The sequence below is a fragment of the Lampetra planeri genome, chromosome 22 (assembly GCF_965212315.1).
Source record: "Lampetra planeri chromosome 22, kcLamPlan1.2.h2, whole genome shotgun sequence".
Classification (NCBI taxonomy): Eukaryota; Metazoa; Chordata; class Hyperoartia; order Petromyzontiformes; family Petromyzontidae; genus Lampetra; species Lampetra planeri.
The window spans coordinates 13183704-13204702 of record NC_136128.1 but is presented as its reverse complement, the minus strand read 5'-3'; the positions used below and the strand labels follow the sequence as shown (position 1 = coordinate 13204702).

Below are 20999 nucleotides of genomic sequence, written 5' to 3'. Positions count from 1 at the left end.
GCAATTTTCTATACTTGTTAGGCATAAGCAATTACGAAATAACACTTACTACCCAGGAACAAAAATTGTATGACATAGTGATATCAGAGACCCAGATCGAGAAGTCATCATGTGCGGCTAAAGTCGTTGATACAATCGAACCTCCTCGCCAGCGCGTACGAGCCTTACAGCTGCTGCTGCTACAGGGTAGAACACGCGGCGACTTCCGAGATCTGCCCTCACGGTCTCCCACCACCCGCTGAGGTCCTGGCCCTTGGTCGCTGGGCACGTGGAGACCGCTCCAATGCCCGTCTCGGCAACGGGCCCTCACCCATCCTGCACGGGTCCCACCCAGCGCGGCCGTTTGTCGCATCTCCAACTCACCGGCCGTGTCTTCTTGCGGGCTTCTGCATGGATTCTGGCACCCGTCTCAAAACACCTGTATTCCTCAAATGCCATTTGTTCTATATACACTCAAACTCACCTATCCTCTCTTACAAAGTGGTGTCCATAGGCGACGCGGATTCCTCCACCTGTGACGCGCGACCGCACCTGTGCACGTGCAGGCATCGGGACAGATGCGACCACGCGGGTGAAAGTTCATCCGAGTTTATTTTCCTCCATAGCCAGGCCACAGAGTCCGCTCATGGCACAAGGACGGACAGCGGGGACACGGGGATGCAATTAAAACGAAGACGAAGATAACGATAAGAGACGCCCGGAGCAATCCGGGAAAACCCGCGGCAGGGAGAGAAGGGGAAGGGCAGCTCAAAGGCAAGGGCAGCTTGTATGTAGGCAAGGGCAGCTTGTATGTAGGCAAGGGCAGCTTGTATGTAGGCAAGGGCAGCTTGTATGTAGGCAAGGGCAGCTTGTATGTAGGCAAGGGCAGCTTGTATGTAGGCAAGGGCAGTGCATTCCGGGGAAGGGCAGCTCGTACCAGGGAAAGGCAGCTGATAGCACATAAGGGCAATCCCTTACAGGGAACGGACACTGATGTCATGGAAGGACATTCGTACAAGATAAGGGCAGCTGGAAATGGCAGCTCACACGAGGCAGGGAAACCACGGTATAGTTGTGCAAAACTCTGAATGATTGAGCCCCACATTCTCGTGTTACCCATCGTCGTGACGCGGTCATTGCAGCGATCGCGATGATATTGCAGCGTGCGGGATGAGAGGGGCACTCACGTCTTGACAGGATGCAGGCCCCCAGCAGCATCCTGCCAACCTCACCAGACATTCACCACTCTCACCAGATTCTCCGTATTCGTACCACTCGCCAGCATTTCACCGGATTCTCACCACACTCACGCGACCTCTCCTGCTAGCGCGTAGGGACTGCACTCGTGACTCGGGTATCACGGCACCGTCACAGTCGTGCGACTGACGTCAACGCGAACTTGGCACCAACTGCGGGGCGAATGATTCACTGGGCAGAGAGGCAGTTTCCTGCTCGCGTTGAGCTTTGACGTGGGACTCAAGGCTCGTTTCTATGGCGGGGGCGAGGCTATCCAGCGGACAACCACTGTTGACTTTCTCACTGTGTGGTGCTCATTTCACGGACCTCGTGGGTGCGAGACGCTCGCTCGACCGCTGCGCCACGGGGCCGGGTTACGACACGACCCGGCGTGCACCGATGTTACCACTAGATGGCAGACACATCACGCGTTTCAATCTGCTGGCATGGCACCTTTGCAAGATTGCACATACAGTACTAGCAGCAAGTTGTTGCTGTTGTTTATGTTTCGTCGTGAGCGTGTGGACAAGTGGAACGGAACAAAGAATAAAGCCCCAATACAGTGACGACTGCGAGTTGTGCAGTTTGTGAATGGGTGGATCAGATGCAATCGGAACATGTGCCAAGATGACAGATGTGCGAGTCCTGGTTGAGACAAACTCCGGGCCACACGACTCGTGTTGAGCCCTGAGTATAGACAACAGGCGGGTAACAATGTACGCACGATGATGGCCACGTTGGGTAAGCTGTTAACTCCTGCCTCGCCCTCCAGACTCCTGTGTGGAGGCAGTGAATGTCGCCTCGTCCCGCATCACCACCGCCGATGAAACCCGGATCAATCCTGATCCAGGAGGCGAGTGCTTGAACACCGAATGGAAACACCCGGGCTCTCCGGCAGGGCTTAAAACCAAGTCCCCTGCTGGAAACTTTAGAAAATAAAAAAATATGGACATGCAAGGCGCGATAGAATTTGGTTTCCAGGAAAGTCAACAAGGTGCAGTCAGCATCGTGATCTGTCCGAGAACCACAGGCTGACATTTGTCAGAAACCCCACGAGACTGTCGAGGAGGGCAGCGGCGTTCAGCACGGGAAGATCTCGGCCGTCCGGCACACAGCATGGAGCCAGCCCCTTCGCACTGCCATCTGTGGGGACCTCTGAGACAGGCGGAGGAGCGTGGACAGCGGTTCGACAACTGCTCACTCCCAAGAAAGGCAACGTCGTCCATTGCTATGTTCAAACTCGTTCGCCTGCGAATGGCTAAGCTGCCATGCAGCGGATTGCTTCCATGCCTCTGTCGTATCTTTGACAGTGAAGGGGCGGGAAGGAAGCGATGCAGTCTTGACTTGGGCACCAACCACGCGGCTTCAATGCATGAGGAATTTCGTGGCTGCTGGGACGAGTGCGAATGCTCGTGTTTCTTAGTGAATGCTCGTGTTTCTTAGTGAAAAGCCCTCACATCGATTGGCAGGTGCGTGTCGGTGTCGTTCACGGCACGGTCAGTGTGACCGGTGTCATGGCCCGTATTGAAGGTGCGAGTGGCACAGAGCGATGCGTGTAGTGACACGTGTAGTGAGTTACACGTGTAGTGAGGGATGTGTAGTGAGTGATGTGTAGTGAGATACGTGTAGTGAGGGATGTGTAGTGAGGGATGTGTAGTGAGGGATTTGTGTAGTGAGGGATGTGTGTAGTGAGTGAGGGACATGTGGCCAGTGGTGGGTGGTAGAGTGGCTCGAATCATCACGCTTCACACAATATTTAATGCAGCTTGGCTCAGCCTATCATCATTGTTTTGGGGCCACTCAAATGAGCACAACGTTGTACACATCATGGAATCCTATAGACCGGGCTTCTCCACAGCAACGCGGAAATTCCTCCGGTGGTTCTGTATAACGGACGTGAGCGTGGAGCCAATGAGAGCGACCCAGCTGGCGAGAGTGACTTGAGAACCGATGGAGTCCATACTGCACTCTCACCCTACGGCTGCCCCTCGTGCGGACTCAAACATTGAGCGTTAATCAGTGGCATGCGACTGCGTGTCTCCATGTGTCATCGTGCGTGTCTGTGTGTCGTGGTTGACACACAATGCGCTACATTTTTGCCCATCGTGCACCACAAACCTTGCCCGACCTCTCTGTGGTCCGGCACGAGTTGTGTAAACGTCGGCACTGGGGAGGCCTTGGTGGCCGAGCGTGCATCGTGCCGACCCCACCACATCGCGCCTTAGTTGGCGCTCGCCGGCCGTGCTCCGTAAGGCCGGCGGGTGTCTGTGAGCGTAGCCACGAGTCTCTCTCGGCCGAGATCACCGTCGCGAGGCGTCCGCTCTGGAGACTCGGGGAGAGGGGGGGGGAGCTTCAGTGCAAAGTTGGGCCCCGGGTGCTGGGGCTCGGAGGTTAAGGCAGGGCCCCCACGGCTCCCTGGCGCACCTCTTGGAGGCGCGCCGCACGCCTCGTCTGTGGCGAATGCGGCCGTAAACAGTGGAACGCGTACAATTTGCGTAAATAAAAAATATACAAATATATATAGAGAGAAAGAGAGAGAGAAAGAAAGAGCACTTTCGTGTGAAACATACTCGGACACAAACAGTGCAGGCAAAGGTGGTGGCTGTGCAGCCTGAGAGGGAGGAGGGGGGCAGAGAGGGAGGCACAGAGATGAAGGGGAGGAGGGAGGCAGGATCCATCGGCATCCCTCACAGCGAGACGCCTCCACCACTTCGTGTGAACGGCTCCTGCTGCTGCCACTTCGTCGCGCTCTGCAGGTGTCACGGGGGGCTTGTGGTGACGGGGGCAGCCACGGGGGGAGGGAGTCTGTGAGCCAAGGCAGATATCTCACTCGTTGGTACACCACCAGATGTGGAATAGCTTTAGTAACTTTAGTAGTTCCAATATATGTACGTGAATTACTCGATAACCGTTTGATATGAGTGGGGTTATCAGGTAATTAACTAGTGTTTGCGGTACGTTTTGATACCTAGGGTGTTACCGGTTTCTGATTTGGCTCACGGACCAAGGGGAGAGGAGGCTGCGTCACTCACCGCACATCCCTCGGGGTGGTTTCCCTTTCGACGCCTCCCGCTCCGCGTGACCGACGCGGAGGCGTTTCACACAGCCAAGTGCAGGCGGTGCCTGGGTCACAAAACATTTCGGACCTCGCGCCATCCTGCCGACCCTGCTGGCTGACACGGCGGTGGGCATGCAGATTCTTAAGCCCGGTTACCGCATTCTAATTAGCGAAGCCAATTTAACGCCGCCGGCGAGCGTGCTCCCGGCTCCGAGCGCAGCCCTGTCCTCGCACGCCGGGTTCCGCGAGGGGGTCACCGCCCCTCTGCTCAAGTCCCCGCTCCTCGCACCTAGAGCTCCTCGCGGCCACCCGGGTCGGTCCCCGAGGAAGGCCTCTCTTCGACGGGCGACCCAATGAGTGGGCCGTCTGGCGAGCCGGCCGATGGGCAGGTGGATGGACTGCTGCGCTGGCTAGAGGCTGGAAAGCCCGGGGGGCTGGTTCGTAGGCAGGCTGGTGGGCTGGCATGCGGACTGATGTAGAGGGCGCTTTGTGGGCTAGAATAGGGACTGGAGAGCTGGCTGCCGTGCCTGTTGGCATTTGGGCTATCGTGCGGGCTGGCGTGTGGGCTGGCGTGCCGGTTGGCATTTGGGCTAACACGAGGGCTAACGTGCGGGCTGGCGTGCAGGCCGGGAGGCGGGCTAGCGGGCGGGCTGGCAGGCGGGCTGGCCGGAGTGGCGGGCGGAGGGCGGTGCAGGCCGCGCTGGATGTGGGTTGCAAAGTCGTACTTGTCGGCGCAGGCGTAGGCGCAGATAGCGCAGTGGAAGGGGCCTCCGTCACCGTGGCAGCTCATGTGCAGCGCATGCAGCACAGCATCCAGAAAGAGGACGCCGCAGTGCGGGCAGCGGGGAGCCTCGTCCTGCGTGCCCCTCTCCACCGTCGTTGCGCCGCCGTCGCCGCCGCCGTCGCCGCCGCCGCCGCGCAACCGTCGTCCCGGCGCCCCGCCACGCCCCTCCGCCTCCTCCGCCGGCGCTCGCTTCACCGCCAAGTCTAGCGGAGCATTGCTGATGCCGCCACTGGTGCTGGCGTCGGGGCAGGCGAGCGCCTGCGGTCCCAGCGCATAGGGGGGGTACGCCGGGTCCCAGGGCAGGGACCCCGTGGGCTGCAGCACCAGCAGCTGAGCGGCGGGGCCCCCGCTCAGCGCCGAGCGGTACTTGGACCAGAAGCGCAGCCACTCGCTATCCGGGTAGGCGTAGGGTGGTGGTGCGGCGTGGCCTGGCGGGGCCGGCAGTCCGAGCCCCGGGAACTGGTACTTCTCTATGGGGCTGCCGGGCGGGGTGGCGCCCGCCCGCGCCGGTGGCCTCAGGTACTTCTCGATGGGGCTGCCCCGCTCGGACGAACCCCCGCCGTCCTCCGGGGGGCTGGTGCGACACAGCTGGTCCCCGGCCCGAAGGCCGCCTGGCCCTGCCGCCACCTGCGGCTGCTGCTGCCGCCGCTCCGAGCAGGGGCCGCTGCGACCTTCGGCCACGGAGAAGAGCGGCCTGGGCGGGCCAGGGTGGCAGGGCGGCGTGGCCACGCGGGGCGGGCGATCACCGTGTTTGCCGGGCGGGCCCTTGGTGGCCGCAGCCGCGCCAGCCCCGCCGGCGCCGCCGGCACCGCTAGCGCCACCGCCAACGCCGCTGCCGCTGCCGCCGCCAACACCGCTGCCAACGCCGCTGCCGCCGCCAACGCCGCTGCCGCCTGGGCCTCCGTCGTCAGTGGACGTCCACTTGAGTTGCCTGGCGGCGGCGGCGACGACATCCGTGGGCTCGGGGTGGACGCGCTTGCGTGTCCTCCGTCGGATGATCTGCTCACCGTTGCTGTGCTTGATGATGTTGAGGGGCCGTGGCGTCTGCGGTGGTGGGAGGGGTGCGTCGAGAGGGGCGGGGGCGGGGGCGGGGGCAAACGCCGGTGAGATTAGGCTCCAGCTGCCACGCGAGCGGATAGGCCCTCGTGGCGCGAGTGGGGCTGCCGGGACGCGAGAAGCGGGGGGGACCACGCCGCAAACCTTAACCGGCGCGGCGCCGCTCACCGCGTGCAATTTCTGGTAGAGGCCGCAGGCGTTGCACACGTAGCCGCCGCTCGCGTTCTTCCTCCACAGTGACGTCCGCGTCGTGAGGCAGTTGGCGCACGACACGCCCGCCCCGCGCCGCCTCTGCACCACGCACACGGAACCAGAGTCTCAAGGGGGGATGCCGGGGACCGTGGTCTGGGACCGCTGTTCCAGGCATCGCTGGTTTACCGGAGTAGGGGGCACATTACCTGTAGCCACAGCCATCGTGAGCAGTATTCTGGACATGGTGTGCCGGGTGTGGAAATGTTTTCTGGGTCACCAAACCTGGACAAACCCGGCTGGAATTGAGCCCTTAAGACAACTGGCAACCATGGTAGCCCTGTAGAGAAGATGGGAGACAAGCAGAGATCACAAGGGACCGTGTGCGATTTCCGACTACCACTGGGGACAACCTGTGGTCACGAAAACCAAATGAGGACCAAAAAGAACCACCAGGTGGCCGTGGGGCACCATGGAGACTACATGTGACCACTGAGCTTCGTGGGGTTTTCCAGGCCCCATGATGGAACCTTGAAGGCCACAGGGGCCCACTGAGAACCACGTGGACCCAACCAGGGACCCTGAGAAAGCACGACTCATCGTAGGGACCTCAGGTGTACCACAAGAGGCTACAGAGACCATGGGCGTCTACCGGGACAGTGGGACCCGCAGGCACCACGACCCGCCCAGCCGTACCCTCATGAGGGAGGGCAGCTCCTCCTTCATCTTGTGCTGTGGCTGCTGCTGCTGCTTCAGGTGCTGCTGAGTGCCAGCGATCGGCCGGTTGGCAGAGGAAATAGGCGGGGAGTTGGGTCCTGGTCGCTGCCGGGGCGGCTGTTCAGGGGTCAGAGTTAGGGGTCCCAAGGCCTCGTGGGGCCTCTGCAGGGCCCTCAGGGCTGGCTGCGATGCGAGCGGGGGGTCCAGGCCAGCGTTGGGGCCCGAGCGGGGAGGCCCGTCCACCTGGTGGCCCTGGGATGCGTGTTCCTCCAGCTCCGCCGAGTCATCCGTCACGAAGTCACAGTGGCCGCACTGCAGCCAGGAGTGGGTCCTCCTGACGAAAACATCACCACCATCACCACCCCCACCAACACCACTAATCTCACCACCACACTACCTCACCTATAGTCAGACCACCGACACTAACAGTGCAAACATTGCTAAGATCAACACCACTCCAATTAGCACGGTTGGTTACGTACGGTGCGAAAGAACTTCAACATACATACATACACTGACACCATAATCACAATCACCGACACACCACCATCACCACCACCTCACCTGTGAGATCTCCACCCATGAGGACCCTCACCTGTAGTGAGTGGTGAGGGCAGTCCTGTCGGCTGTCCTGAAGGCGCACTCCCGGCAATCCAGCAGGCGGCCCCCTCCTCCGTCTCCTCCGCGCGCGTCCCTGCCACCCCTGGGCTGCTGCTGCCCCCCGGGAGACTCGAGGCCGCCGGGGCAGCGGATCACCGAAGCCTGGCCCTCTCCACCCGCCGCACTCCAGGCCATCAGCTCGGCCGCCTCGGCCCCTCGGGGCCCCTCGGGGGCCCGCGGCGCTCCCCGCCCAGCTTCGGCCTCGCCGCACAGGCCACAGAGGCCGCACCACACGTAAACGGCGCCCGGCGTGCCGCCGTGGCCCGGGCAGGGGCCTCGCGTCACCGCCCCCTGGCCCTCGGCGTCGGCGACGGGGGGGGCCGCGCGGCCGGACATCCGAAGAGGAAGAGGAGGCGTCCTTGCCACCGACGCCGGGCCCCGAGCCAGCCTTCACCTTGCTGGGGTGAAGCGAGACGGCGTGGGCCTCCAGCTCAGCCGGGGAGCTGCCCAGGTAGGTGAAGTTGCAGAACTTGCAGCGGTAGTACTTGGAGTCGCCCTGACAGTCCGGGGTCTTGCGGCCGATGCCCACGTGAATTCCTCGGCACATCACCTGGGCAGGTAACGGGCGGGTGAGGGGCGGATGAGAGGTGGGCGAGAGGTAGGTGAGGTGTGGGCGAGTCAAGCGGGAGCACCGACGGAGCAGTGCAAATAGGGAAAAGGAAGCCATTCCATACACCTCTTCTGTAGCAGATGGACAGATAATATGCAGTCTGTGCAGGACCGCCCCGGCCCAAAACCACACTTGGGCTCTGCAAGCCTCTCCTCAGCACGCTGCCCTGCAAGGCGATGTTGAATAATCCTTGCCAGGATCTTTCCCGGCCTCACGTTGAGGGAGATGCACACAGCCCCGCCTACCCTGCTGCGGACCCCACCCACTCCTCAGGGAGCCACGCCCTTTGCCCGAACCGTGCATGAGGCCAGAACATTTTAAACGACTGACCAAAATCCGATTTTCGCAATGATGTTCGTATGTTTAACTTCTTTCGCACAGTACGTAGCCAACCGTGTTAATCAGAGGTGCGGAATGTGCGGCTGATGTCACATGCAATGAACCCGTCGATTTGCAATGTAGATGTGTGACAAATTGCATTCGCATTGCCCCTGGCCCTGCTCGGCCCCAAGCCAGTGGACATTGTTTTCTGCGACAGGGACCCTGCATGTGTCTCCTCGGACCCCGTTTTCTTTAGAAGTCCCCTGGAGGTACATAAACCTCTAGGTTAGACTCGCTCTTATATTACCTCTATTGCCCGAGATGTTTTATGTCAAATATCGTGATAATTGATGATACTTTAGTACATTTGGTATTCACGCCATTCTTGCAGCGCAAGGTGAACACAAAGGCGTGATGTTTCACAGACGAGTATAGTTCATGAGAGAGAGTGATGATGTTTTGTAGTTTTACCAAATTAAGAAATTTGAAAGTGTTTTTTTTATTTGGCAAATTTTAATGGTGACGCCAGCTCCTTTTCGAATGACGTTACATAATCTTTAACGTCCACTGTGAAGCAGATGACAAGGGTGAAGCTTCATACACGCGCAGTATTACCCAGGGCGGCCACTGGGTTTGGGTTCAAGTTAGAGTTCATACACGCTCAACATTAACCAGGGCGGACACTGGGTTAGGTTTTGGGTTAGGGTTCATTCACGTAAGTATTAACCAGGGCGGCCACTGGGCCTCGTGAAGCGGAGCCTGCATCGCCCCAACCTCCTGTGATCGCTTACTGTGCTCCATGACAATCTTGATTTGTACACCACTGCTGGGCATAGGCCCAAAATGTCTTGCTTAGCGCCTTAATCCACGGTACTTTCAAACAATCATTAAATTGCAAGCAAGATTATAGTGGTTAAAATAGTGGGGTTGTTATTTAAAGTGGTGTAGTTATGGTGATAGTTAAGAAGACAGGTAGGAATGGTTAAGGAGGGGTTGGGGTAGTGATAGTGGTTGGGGTAGTGATAGGGCTGGGGTAGTGATAGGGGTTGGGGTAGTGATAGGGGTTGGGGTAGTGATAGGGGTTGGGGTAGTTATAGGGGTTGGGGTAGTGATAGGGGTTGGGGTAGTGATAGGGGTTGGGGTAGTGATAGGGCTGGGGTAGTGATAGGGGTTGGGGTAGTGATAGGGGTTGGGGTAGTGATAGGGGTTGGGGTAGTGATAGGGCTGGGGTAGTGATAGGGGTTGGGGTAGTGATAGGGGTTGGGGTAGTGATAGGGGTTGGGGTAGTTTTAGGGGTTGGGGTAGTGATAGGGGTTGGGGTAGTGATAGGGGTTGGGGTAGTGATAGGGCTGGGGTAGTGATAGGGGTTGGGGTAGTGATAGGGGTTGGGGTAGTGATAGGGGTTGGGGTAGTGATAGGGCTGGGGTAGTGATAGGGGTTGGGGTAGTGATAGGGGTTGGGGTAGTGATAGGGGTTGGGGTAGTTATAGGGGTTGGGGTAGTGATAGGGGTTGGGGTAGTGATAGGGGTTGGGGTAGTGATAGGGCTGGGGTAGTGATAGGGGTTGGGGTAGTGATAGGGGTTGGGGTAGTGATAGGGATTAGGGTAGTGATAGGGGTTGGGGTAGTGATAGGGGTTGGGGTAGTGATAGGGGTTGGGGTAGTGATAGGGGTTGGGGTAGTGATAGGGATTGGGGTAGTGATAGGGGTTTGGGTAGTGATAGGGGTTGGGGTAGTGATAGGGGTTGGGGTAGTGATAGGGCTGGGGTAGTGATAGGGGTTGGGGTAGTGATAGGGGTTGGGGTAGGCCTGGTCATAGGGGCAGGAAGTAGCAGTAGCAGGATGGGCAAAGAAGAAGAGATGAGTTGTTTAAAGGAAGGAATGGCAACAGATTAGTGAAGATTATTGTTGTATGTGCTGCAATGGGAGTTGGTTCCAGTGAGGGGGAGCAAGAAAGGATAGAAATGAGGGAGTGAGGCTGGGCGCAGCACGAGGCAAGCAAGGAGAGGGGCGGTAAAGATTGGGAGCGTAGAGGATGGGATGGGGCACAGTACGGTATGAGAGAAGCAAGTGGTCAGCAACAACAGCACTATTAAAGTTATAATATATAAGAGGCAACACGCATCTTGAATCAAGCAAAGTCCTAATAAGTAAGGTAGTTGGGTTTATTTATGTTTAGCGATGAGAAGAACAATAAGGAGACGACTGACCACCGGTGAGCATGTGATGAGAGTGATTGGTTAGTGCTGTATTATAATCGATGGCCCTCACTGCTGCTTTACACTGAATGCGACTGGGTGCAGTCAGCACCAGCAGGATCCCAGCATCGGTCGAGCGTGGCCTCTGTTAATTGTCAGCGATTGATCAAAGCGAAATAATTTAGGAAAGAGCCATCGCCCCTACCTGGACATCATGGGCCCCCGGGCCCATGATGGCGCGTGGCCCGGTAGGGCCCACCTCTGGGACGCGGCGCGGGGCGCGGGGCCCCGCCGCCAGGACCCGGCTCCCGTCGGGGTCGGGGTCCCGGCCACGGGCGTGCAGGCCGAGGTGGAAGCGACGCACGTGCTTCACGAGGTCGGAGGGGTCACCGCCCAGGTAGCTGTAGCCGCAGGCGCCGCACGTGAAGTCCTGCAGCCGCGGCGTGGAGGCCGCGATGGCCGGCGCGCCCGCCGCCGGCGACCCTCCCCGGGCCTTCGCGTCGGGACCTCCCGGCGAGGGGCCACCCCCGGCGTCCTGCCCGGGCGGGGCCCCCGCGGGGTCGGGCCCGGCCTCGTCCCGGGACCCGGGCCCCTCCGGGGAGCCGGGCCGGTCGAGTTCGGGGCTCCAGGGACCCCCGACGCCACCCCGCGGGGCCGCGTCGGCGCGGTCGGCGAGGGGGTCCGAGGCCTCCCCGCCCGCGTGGCCCGGCTCGGCTGCGGCCTCCGGGTCCTCGGGGCCCGCGGGGGCCACCACGGTGCGCAGGGGCAGCGTCTTCTTGCGCACCATGGCCCCCCGGGGCCCACGTGGGGCAACTCAGGGCAGTGCCTGGGCAGGGGAGAGGGGAAGAGGGCAGTAGTGAGGGCCTGTGACGTGACCCCAGGTGGTGATCTCACTCGTGAGAGGCAAGGGGGGCCCCGATAGGGGCCCTCCAATCCCACATGACACTCCTAAGGCCTTGCAGTAGGGGACAGGGTCACGGTCATAATCTGGGTCGAAACGTTCAGGTCAGACTAGGAGTGTATCAAGCGGCTTCTCTCCCGTCCTCACCACCTCCTTCCTTGACTCAGCTCCTTCCTGTCTCACCAACTGGTTCCATCCCTCCCTACCCCCTCCCTCACTATCTCGTTCCTTCTCTCACCTCTTCCGCATATCAAAATATGCAATTGCACGATGACAATTGCATATTTTGGGAAAGAGGAAGAGAGGGTAGCGGTGGAGAGAGAGGAGGAAGATGAGGAAGAGATGATAAGGAGGAGGATGATGAGGAAGATAGGAGCAGGAGGAGGAGGAGCAGCGCTCTCGGGATGAGTGACTCAATTACGGGGAGGGTGCTTCTCTCACAATGGCCACCGCGTTGGTATTCAGGCCTCGCCTGCCCTGACATTCACGGGCGCTGCCGGGGCCCCGGGCCTCACAAAGGGCTCCTTATAAACACTGACATTAGCTTGGTGGCATGTGCGATCGCCTGCACCGCCCTCAAAGGAGACGAGCACCCCCCCCCCCCCCCATTCTAGTGCCATGAAAGCGCGGGGGGGGGGGGGCGCTCCATTACGTGCGCACCGGCTTCCAGCCTCCCCCGGCCCAGGTCTCAGATCCTACATCCCAGTTCCCGAATGACGGATCATCACCTTGGGTCCCAGATCCCGAATTCAATATCCCACGTGTATTATGGCAGATCCCAGGCCTCAACATTTCAAATCTCAATCATAGGGCCTAGATATCATATCCCAGGTTCACAATCACTTGAGATTGTGTCCGTAGTAGTGAATTACAATCGCAGTGTAATTGTTATGTCAGATGACAATACCGCTGTGATTATAATTCCCCCCAGGTCTGAATTTCAGAATGCAGCTTTAGATCCTCAATCCCAGATTCACCACCCAGGTGCCAGATCCCAGTGGCAAGCCCACAGATTGTGAATATCGCATCATAGTCAGCAGCATGAATCGCTCACGGCGTCCATTGCTACCGGGCACAGCACCTCAGTGCCAGATTCAGAATCCCAGTCGAAGATCCCCAAATCACCGGGACCCCTCTCACTGCGCAACATCACCCCACATCACGGGCAGCAAAGGGAAGGAATAAATTACGGTTGAGGGCTCCAGATGAATGATTGAAGAAGGCAGGGAATGAGTGGAGGGAATGAGTGGATTGGAGGAGGGAGGAGCCCCAGGTGGAGAAGTGAGTGAACGAATGGAAGGCATGAATCAGGGTGTGTTTGCCTCGTGAGCGTGCATCTTGTGTGTTCACCGCTTCCCCATGGAAACGGCACAAGAGGCGCTTTGTGGCGCCCGGGCCGAGAGAGAAGTGGGGAGGGGGACATAAACACACACAGGAACACACATAGACACACACACACCCACATATATACACCGACATATATACAGAGACAAAGATTCCTCATATAGCCTCAACAGACTAGGGACAAATGCGGTTGGCGAGCACCTATGAAGTCTGGCACGGCACACGATGTGGTGGGTGGTCAGCACCACGCTCGGTCGCCCAAGTCTCCCTAGTGGCGATAATTACACACCGCACCAGGTACTCATTTGAAGCTGAATCGACCTAGGGGAGGCCCAGGGCCCGTTCAAATAATCGTTACTGGTATTGACTGTGAGCAGGAATCGAAACCGGTTCACTGGGTTCATAGCGCAGCACGCTAACCACTTTGCGACCGCTCCCCGCTGACATACACACAAAGAGACACCCACCCTGTGCCCTGCACTGACAAACTGACGCCCTGTACCGAGACACAGACTCCTAAAGACAAAAATCCCCGTACAGCCTTCAGCAGAATGTTGGAGAAAGTGCTGTTAGCGAGTACCTAGAAATGCCGGCACGGCACACGAGGGGGTGGGTGGCCAGCACCACGTCCGGCCACCTTTGTCTCCCCAGTAGCGATGTTTACACACCGCATAGACTCCGTGCACTGAGACACAGAGACACCCTGCACTTAGACACAGAGACACAGAGACACCCTGCACTGGGACACAGAGACACAGAGACACCCTGCACTGAGACACTGAGACACAGAGACACCCTGCACTGAGACACAGAAACACCCTGCACTGAGACACCCTGCACTGAGACACTGAGACACAGAGACACCCTGCACTGAGACACTGAGACACAGAGACACCCTGCACTGAGACACTGAGACACAGAGACTCCCTGCACTGAGACACAGAGACACTGGACACAGAGACACTGGACACAGAGACACCCTGCACTGAGACTCCCTGCACTGATACACAGAGACACTGGACACAGAGACACCCTGCACAGAGACTCCCTGCACTGGGACACAGAGACTCCCTGCACTGGGACACAGAGACTCCCTGCACTGAGACTCCCTGCACTGGGACACAGAGACTCCCTGCACTGGGACACAGAGACTCCCTGCACTGAGACTCCCTGCACTGGGACACAGAGACTCCCTGCACTGGGACACAGAGACTCCCTGCACTGAGACACCCTGCAGTGAGACACAGAGACTCCCTGCAGAGTGAAGCCCGACAATGAGATACCCGCACCCTCCACTGTCACACCCTGGCCCTGCGGGGCCCGGAGTGAGAAAGAGAGACGCCCTGCCCTGAGACACAGAGACACAGAGACGCCCTGCACCGGGACACCCCGAGCCCTGGCCACGTCAGCGGCACCTGCTGCGAGACGGGGAGGGAGCGTTGCGGAGACTCGGTCGGTGTGGGGAGTGTTGGGGGAGTGTGGTGAGGAGGGAGCGATGGGGGGCAGAGGGAGTGTGGTGAGAGGGGGGTGTGTGGTGGGGAGTATTGAGGGAGTGTTGGGGGGGGGGTTCGTGCGGCGTGCAGGGGAGGGGGTGTGGAACAGAGGGAGGGAGGCAGTGGGGGAGGGAGGGGGGAGCGGTCCACACGCCGTCATTAAGACTGACGTCACCATCAATATGCTTCTCGCCGGACCCATTCATGAGCAGTGTCACGCACATTCGCACGCACATAGAGACACAACAACAACAACCACCGTTGGCGGTGACGTCACCACGGCACTTGTGCCAGGCTAGGTGCACCTTGAGGCCACGTGAAGTGCCGAACGCTCGCTGGAAGGTCAAGGGACAGACCCAGGTGCCCTGGCTTGACTGATTGAGGCGACTCGCAAATGCATCACCTGTGCTCCCCATTGTGCATAATCGCTGCAATCTTGTGACCGTCACTCATCTTCCCTCTGTTGTTGTTGGAGGGCGACTGCCTCCAACTAACATCCTTCACGAGCCTCCTCCACAGAGGCCGATCTTGAATCAGCTGGTACCAGTAACCTCCTAGTCCGATCAGCTCCACATCCTCCTGTACCACATCAGCACATCTATTCTCTAGTCAGTGCCGCGCCCGTTTACTCCTCTATCCGTCCAAACATCAGCTGCCTGGGCATTCAGTGACTCGGCATGCGGGCTACATGACCCAACTGACGCAGTCTCGCCGGCCGGAGGCACTCACTTGATGGGACTGTGACAAAAACTTTCAAGGATATGTGAGCTCCTCACACAATCTAGTCTGGTTAAACCCAGGATGGATCGTAGGCACGCCAGCTTGAACGTTTCTAACAGGCTCAGATGCTCTATTAATCGGTCCATGTTTCGCAAGCATATATAAGAGAGGGCATAGATGTGGATGAGAAGTCCTAAGCTTCGTGTGTAGCGAATGGGCTAGATACCGTCCACACAGCATTACGCAGAAAAGATAATACCGCTCGACTGATTCGGTGTGAGACCTCCGCTGCCAAGCTAGAGCTGGCCATAAGCATGCTGGTCAATACACTTCTCAACTCTCTCTAGAACTGCTCCGTCACTCATGGGGAGTTGAGCTGGTGGAGTGATTTATGACATAGAATAACCAGGCAGGTGCTTACTTTTGGTTGGGCTGATGGTAAGATCCCATATATTAATGGCATGCTCCAGGTTCAGCCTCCGCAGAGTGCGCAGAAATTACCAGATCATGAGCATACACCACATGCATCTGTACCAGATAGGAATTCCTTCTCGAACTACGTGGTCGAAAAAGATGATTCACACTCATAGAGACACACAGACACACACACATGCATCCAGACAAGAACCAAAGATCCCCCTATAGACTTTAACAGACTGGTGGACAAGTGCTGTAAGCGAGCACGTATGAAGGCCGACACGGCACACGAAGGAGTAGGTGACCAACACCATGCCCGGCCACCGTTGTCTCTCCAATAATGATATTTACACATGGCACCAGTTACTCATTTAAGGCCAAATCGACCTAGGAGGCCCAGGACCGGTTCAAATATTCGCCACTGTTATTGGTCGCGAGCAGGAATCGAACCCGGGTCGCCGAGTTCATAACGCAGTGCGTTAACCACTGACCTACCGCTCCCCTTACACACAGACATGCAAATGTAACAAGATACACACGCGGGCACGCACTCACCACACGCACAGATGCACAAACTCACAAATATACACTGACACACAGATACTAAGATACACAGATAAAAACAACACACATATATAGATACACACTCGCATACATATACTCTCACACACACACATATACACATCTAAGTATACACAGAATCGTGCATAAAGGTCCCCTTATAGTCTGAACAGACTGTTGAGGCGAGTGTTGCAAGCGAGCACCTCTAACGCCTGGCACGACACACGAGGGGCAGGATGCACAGCCCCACGCCCGAGCATATTTGTCTCCCAAGTGCCGATGTTTATACAGCGGCTTCTCATTTAAGGCTTAGTCGACCTAGGGAAGCCCAGAACCGTTTCACACGCAGATTTCCAATGATTTCGATTTAAAGCTTTCGTGACTGCAGGGATTCATCTTCTTGGTTCTTTCTGTAAAGTCACGTAGAAGGGAAGTAATAAAATAATAAAAATAAAACATAATAAAATAATTCTCACGACGTTTCGGCTACAACGCAAGCAGCCGTCTTCAAGCTTGGCAGTGTCTCATTCTTCACATGAAGACGGCTGCTTGCGTTGTAGCCGAAACGTCGTGAAAATTATTTTATTATGTTTTATTTTTATTATTTTATTACTTCCCTTCTACGTGACTTTACCGAAAGAACCAAGAAGATGATTTCCAATGATGTTAGCCGTGGCCTGGAATCGAACCCAGGTCACCGGATTAATTGCGCAGACATACACGTGGTGCATATAAACAAGCGCACAAGTGCATCCCAAGCACAGGTACACGAGTGGCTGATGTCACCACATCCCTTGTGCCAGGCTAGGTGCACTTTGACGCCGTCATGTGAAGTGTGAAAAGCTCCCTGCTGCGTGTAAGCAAAGGTCACGGGACAGACCCGGGTGCTATCGGTTGACTGCTGTGCCAGGCGATATGCAGAAGGTCACGGGACAGACCCGGGTGCTGCTCTAGGTGACTGGCAGATGCACCTCCTGTGCTTCCCATTGTGTCAATTCGCACGCACACACACAGCATACTTGACATCACCCGCCACTTCTCCTCACCACATGACCCAACACTCACTAGATCTCTTAACAACATCACTCACTACCGCTCAACACTCACTATATAATGCATGTATGGTGAACTTCTTTCGCACCGTACGTAGCCCACCGTGCTAATCTCACCACGTCACTCACTACCTCTCCTCACATCACTCACTTTCATCTCCCCACCACATCACTCACCACAACCTTTACCACATCACTCACCACCTCTCTTAACGATGTCACTTACGACATCGCACGCTCCCCCTCTTCACCACATCACTCACCACTCACTCCATCTCCTTCTCACATCACTCACTGCCATTCACGACAGCTTCTCAGCACTCCGCTCGATACACAGACGTATCCCTCCCATAGCCTTCGTAGACTGTTGGGCTGAGTGCTGTTAGCGAGGAACATCTTTGAAGGCCAAGACGACACACGAAGACGCCTTTGTCTCCCTGACAGTGACGTTTTCACATATTGCACTTGGTACTCATTTGAGGCTGAGCCGACCTAGGGGAGGCCTAGGACCGGTTCAAAACATCGTCACTGATTTTGTCCGCGAGCGGGAATCGAACTCGGGTGGCCGGATTCGTAGCGCAGCGCGCTAACAGCTGCACTGCCGCTCCGACATCACTCACCACATCACTCACCACATCACTCACCACATCACTCACCACATCACTCACCGCAGATCCTCACCACAACATTAATCGTATCACTCACCACTCACCTCACCAGACCACTCACCACCTCCCCTCACCACACTCCTCACCACTCACCACCTCCCCTCACCAGACCACTCACCACTCACCACTCCCCTCACCAGACCACTCACCACTTCTCCTCACCACTCGCTCACCACTCACCAGACTACTCACCACACTACTCACCAGACCACTCACCACCACTCCTCACCACTCGCTCACGACTTCACTCACCGTAGGGACGAGCGCAGGAGTCGGTGTCAGGAGCCGAGATCGGGATGATGATAATCAGGGACGAGATTCGGGGATTCGGGAGGAGGGAGTCGAGCGGGAATCAGGGAGCGGGGCTCTTGCGAGAGGAGCGAGGGAGCTGCTGTCAGGACCGGGGATGGCAGCTCGGAGCCCGCGGACCGGGAGAGGGATCAGAGGTGAGGGATGAGGGATCAGAGGCGAGGGGTCGGGGATCAGGGAACCGCTGCGGAGACGCGAGCTCATGGCGGGGGCGGCGGTGGGGGCGGCGGAGGGGGTGGAGGGATCGTGGGGGGAGGGATCGGGGGGGGAGGGATCGGGGGGGGTGGTCCCGTGGCACGACTCGAGACGAGAACTGCGGAGAGAGGGGATCTGGGACTGTCGTGGAGAGGGGATGGAGATCGGGGATGTAGAGAGGGGATGGAGGCCAGGGAGGCGGCAGTCGGCGCGGCCTCGCCACTTTAAAGCGAGAAGAGAGCGGAAGCGCGGGGATACGCGACTCGGGCAGAGGCGGCGCGGGGGCGGAGAGGGCCGGGGGGGGCGGGGGGGGGGCATTAGTGAGTGTTGGGGGAGGAGGAGGAGGGAGGGAGGGAGGAGGAGGGGGGAGGGACCCATCCCACACAAGGGACACAGCCTCCTTAATGGGGTGGGAGGGGTGGACCCATCACAGCCTCTTTAATGAGCGGGGGGAGGGTGATGGAGGGAATCAGTTTTGCGGTGAGGGGGGGGGCAGTCGCCCCCCTTCCCCCCCGAGGGCAGAACACGGGGACCCGGCTCACAACCACGCCTAGGCCGCGCACCCCGACCAACACCTCGCTACTCACCACTCGCCTCGCACACCCCTCCACCACCACTCACCCCCCTCCACCACCACTCACCTCACACCCCCCTCCACCACCACTCACCCCCCTCCACCACCACTCACCTCACACCCTCCTCCACCACCACTCACCTCACACCCCCCACCACCACCACTCACCTCACCCCCCTCCACCACCACTCACCTCGCACACCCCTCCACCACCACCATCACTCACTTCTCGTCCTCACCTCACGCACCGACTCAGCTCGCTCACAACTCGCCGCGTCAAGATCGGGGGCTTAGTCGCCCGGGCGCGGTCCCAGATGAGAGCAGGAATGTTGATCACAGTACACACAATACACACCACACATAGTGCACACAATGCACACCACACAGTACACACAGTACACACACCACACACAGTACACACAGTACACACCCCACATACAGTACACACCACACAGTACACACAGTACACACCACACAGTACACACAGTACACACACCACACACAGTACACACAGTACACATAGTGCACACAGTGCACACAGTACACACAGTACACACAGTCACACCACACAGTACACACAGTACACACCACACAACATGCCCCGTTTGTGTAAACAAGTGCAGTCTCCAACTCTGATCATCCCCTGGCTCTCTCTACCGGCCTCTATGTGTACAGTGCTAGGAAGAAGGGCCGTTTCCCGAAGCGTCGCCTCGTTTTTTTTCTCTTTGAAAGACCGCGGTGTTGTTATTACCGAAGGCGTCAACTGAGAGTTGAGACGCCTCTCATCGAAAGCCCTCAACCCCTCCCCCCTCCCTGTCCTCTTCGCTCCCCCGCCCGTTCCCTCCCCGCCACCCCGCGGGGCTGGGAGGGGCCACCGCGCCCTCTCACGGGGGCAGCGCGTCCTCGTGCGGACACACACCTGGCCCAGGGGCATCGGGGACACGCACACACACACACGCACCTGTACACACCTGTACACACACACACACGCACACACCTGTACATACACATACACACCTGTACACACACACACCTGTACATACACACACACCTGTACACACACACGCACACACCTGTACATACACACCTGTACACACACACACCTGTACATACACACACACCTGTACACACACACCTGTACATACACACACACCTGTACATACACACACGGACCTGTACACACACACACACCTGTACTCACCCCTGTACATACACACACACAGACCTGTACACACACACACACCTGTGTGCACACACACACCTGTACACACACACACCTGTACACACACCTGTACACACACACACCTGTGCGCACACACCTGTACACACACATACACACCTGTACACACACACACCTGTACACACACACACCTGTACACACACACACCTGTACACACACGCACCTGTACACACACACCTGTACGCACACACCTGTGCGCACACACCTGTGTGCACACACACCGGTGTGCACACACACCTGTGCGCACACACACCTGTACACACACACCTCTGTGTGCACACGCCTCTACACAATACGTGTGCACCCACGAGTGACGGATTGCGGAGATGATGGTGATTGATGATGGTGATTGATGATGATGGTGATTGATGATGGTGGTGGTGATGATGGTGGTGATGATGGTGGTGGTGATGATGGTGGTGATGGTGCCACACGTGTACGCGGTGGTGCAGCGGTTTGCGCGCTGTCCTATGAACCCTGTGACCCGAGTTCGATTCCCGCTCTCGGCCATCATCAGTGACGATTATCTGAACCGGTCCTGGGCCTCTCCTTGGTCGACTCAGCCTCAAATGAGTACCTGGTGCGGTGTGTAAACATCGCCCCTGGGGAGACAGGCGTGGTGTTGGCGACCGACCCCTTCGTGTGCCGTTCCGGCCTTCATAGGTGCTCACTAACAGCACTTACCATAACAGTTTGTTAAAGGCTATACTGAGGACCTA

The 20999-nt window shown here is 57.9% G+C and overlaps 1 protein-coding gene across 1 annotated transcript; it reads right to left on the bottom strand.

Moving 5' to 3' along the window:
• Positions 1–572: 572 nt before the first annotated feature.
• Positions 573–18492, bottom strand: LOC144725086 (zinc finger transcription factor Trps1-like). The gene is given in 7 exon segments (XM_078604552.1): positions 573–6101; positions 6282–6404; positions 6999–7353; positions 7615–7997; positions 7999–8229; positions 11012–11632; positions 18215–18492. Coding segments are annotated over 6 exon segments (3213 nt in total). The 5' UTR covers positions 11594–11632; positions 18215–18492; the 3' UTR covers positions 573–4562.
• Positions 18493–20999: the final 2507 nt, after the last annotated feature.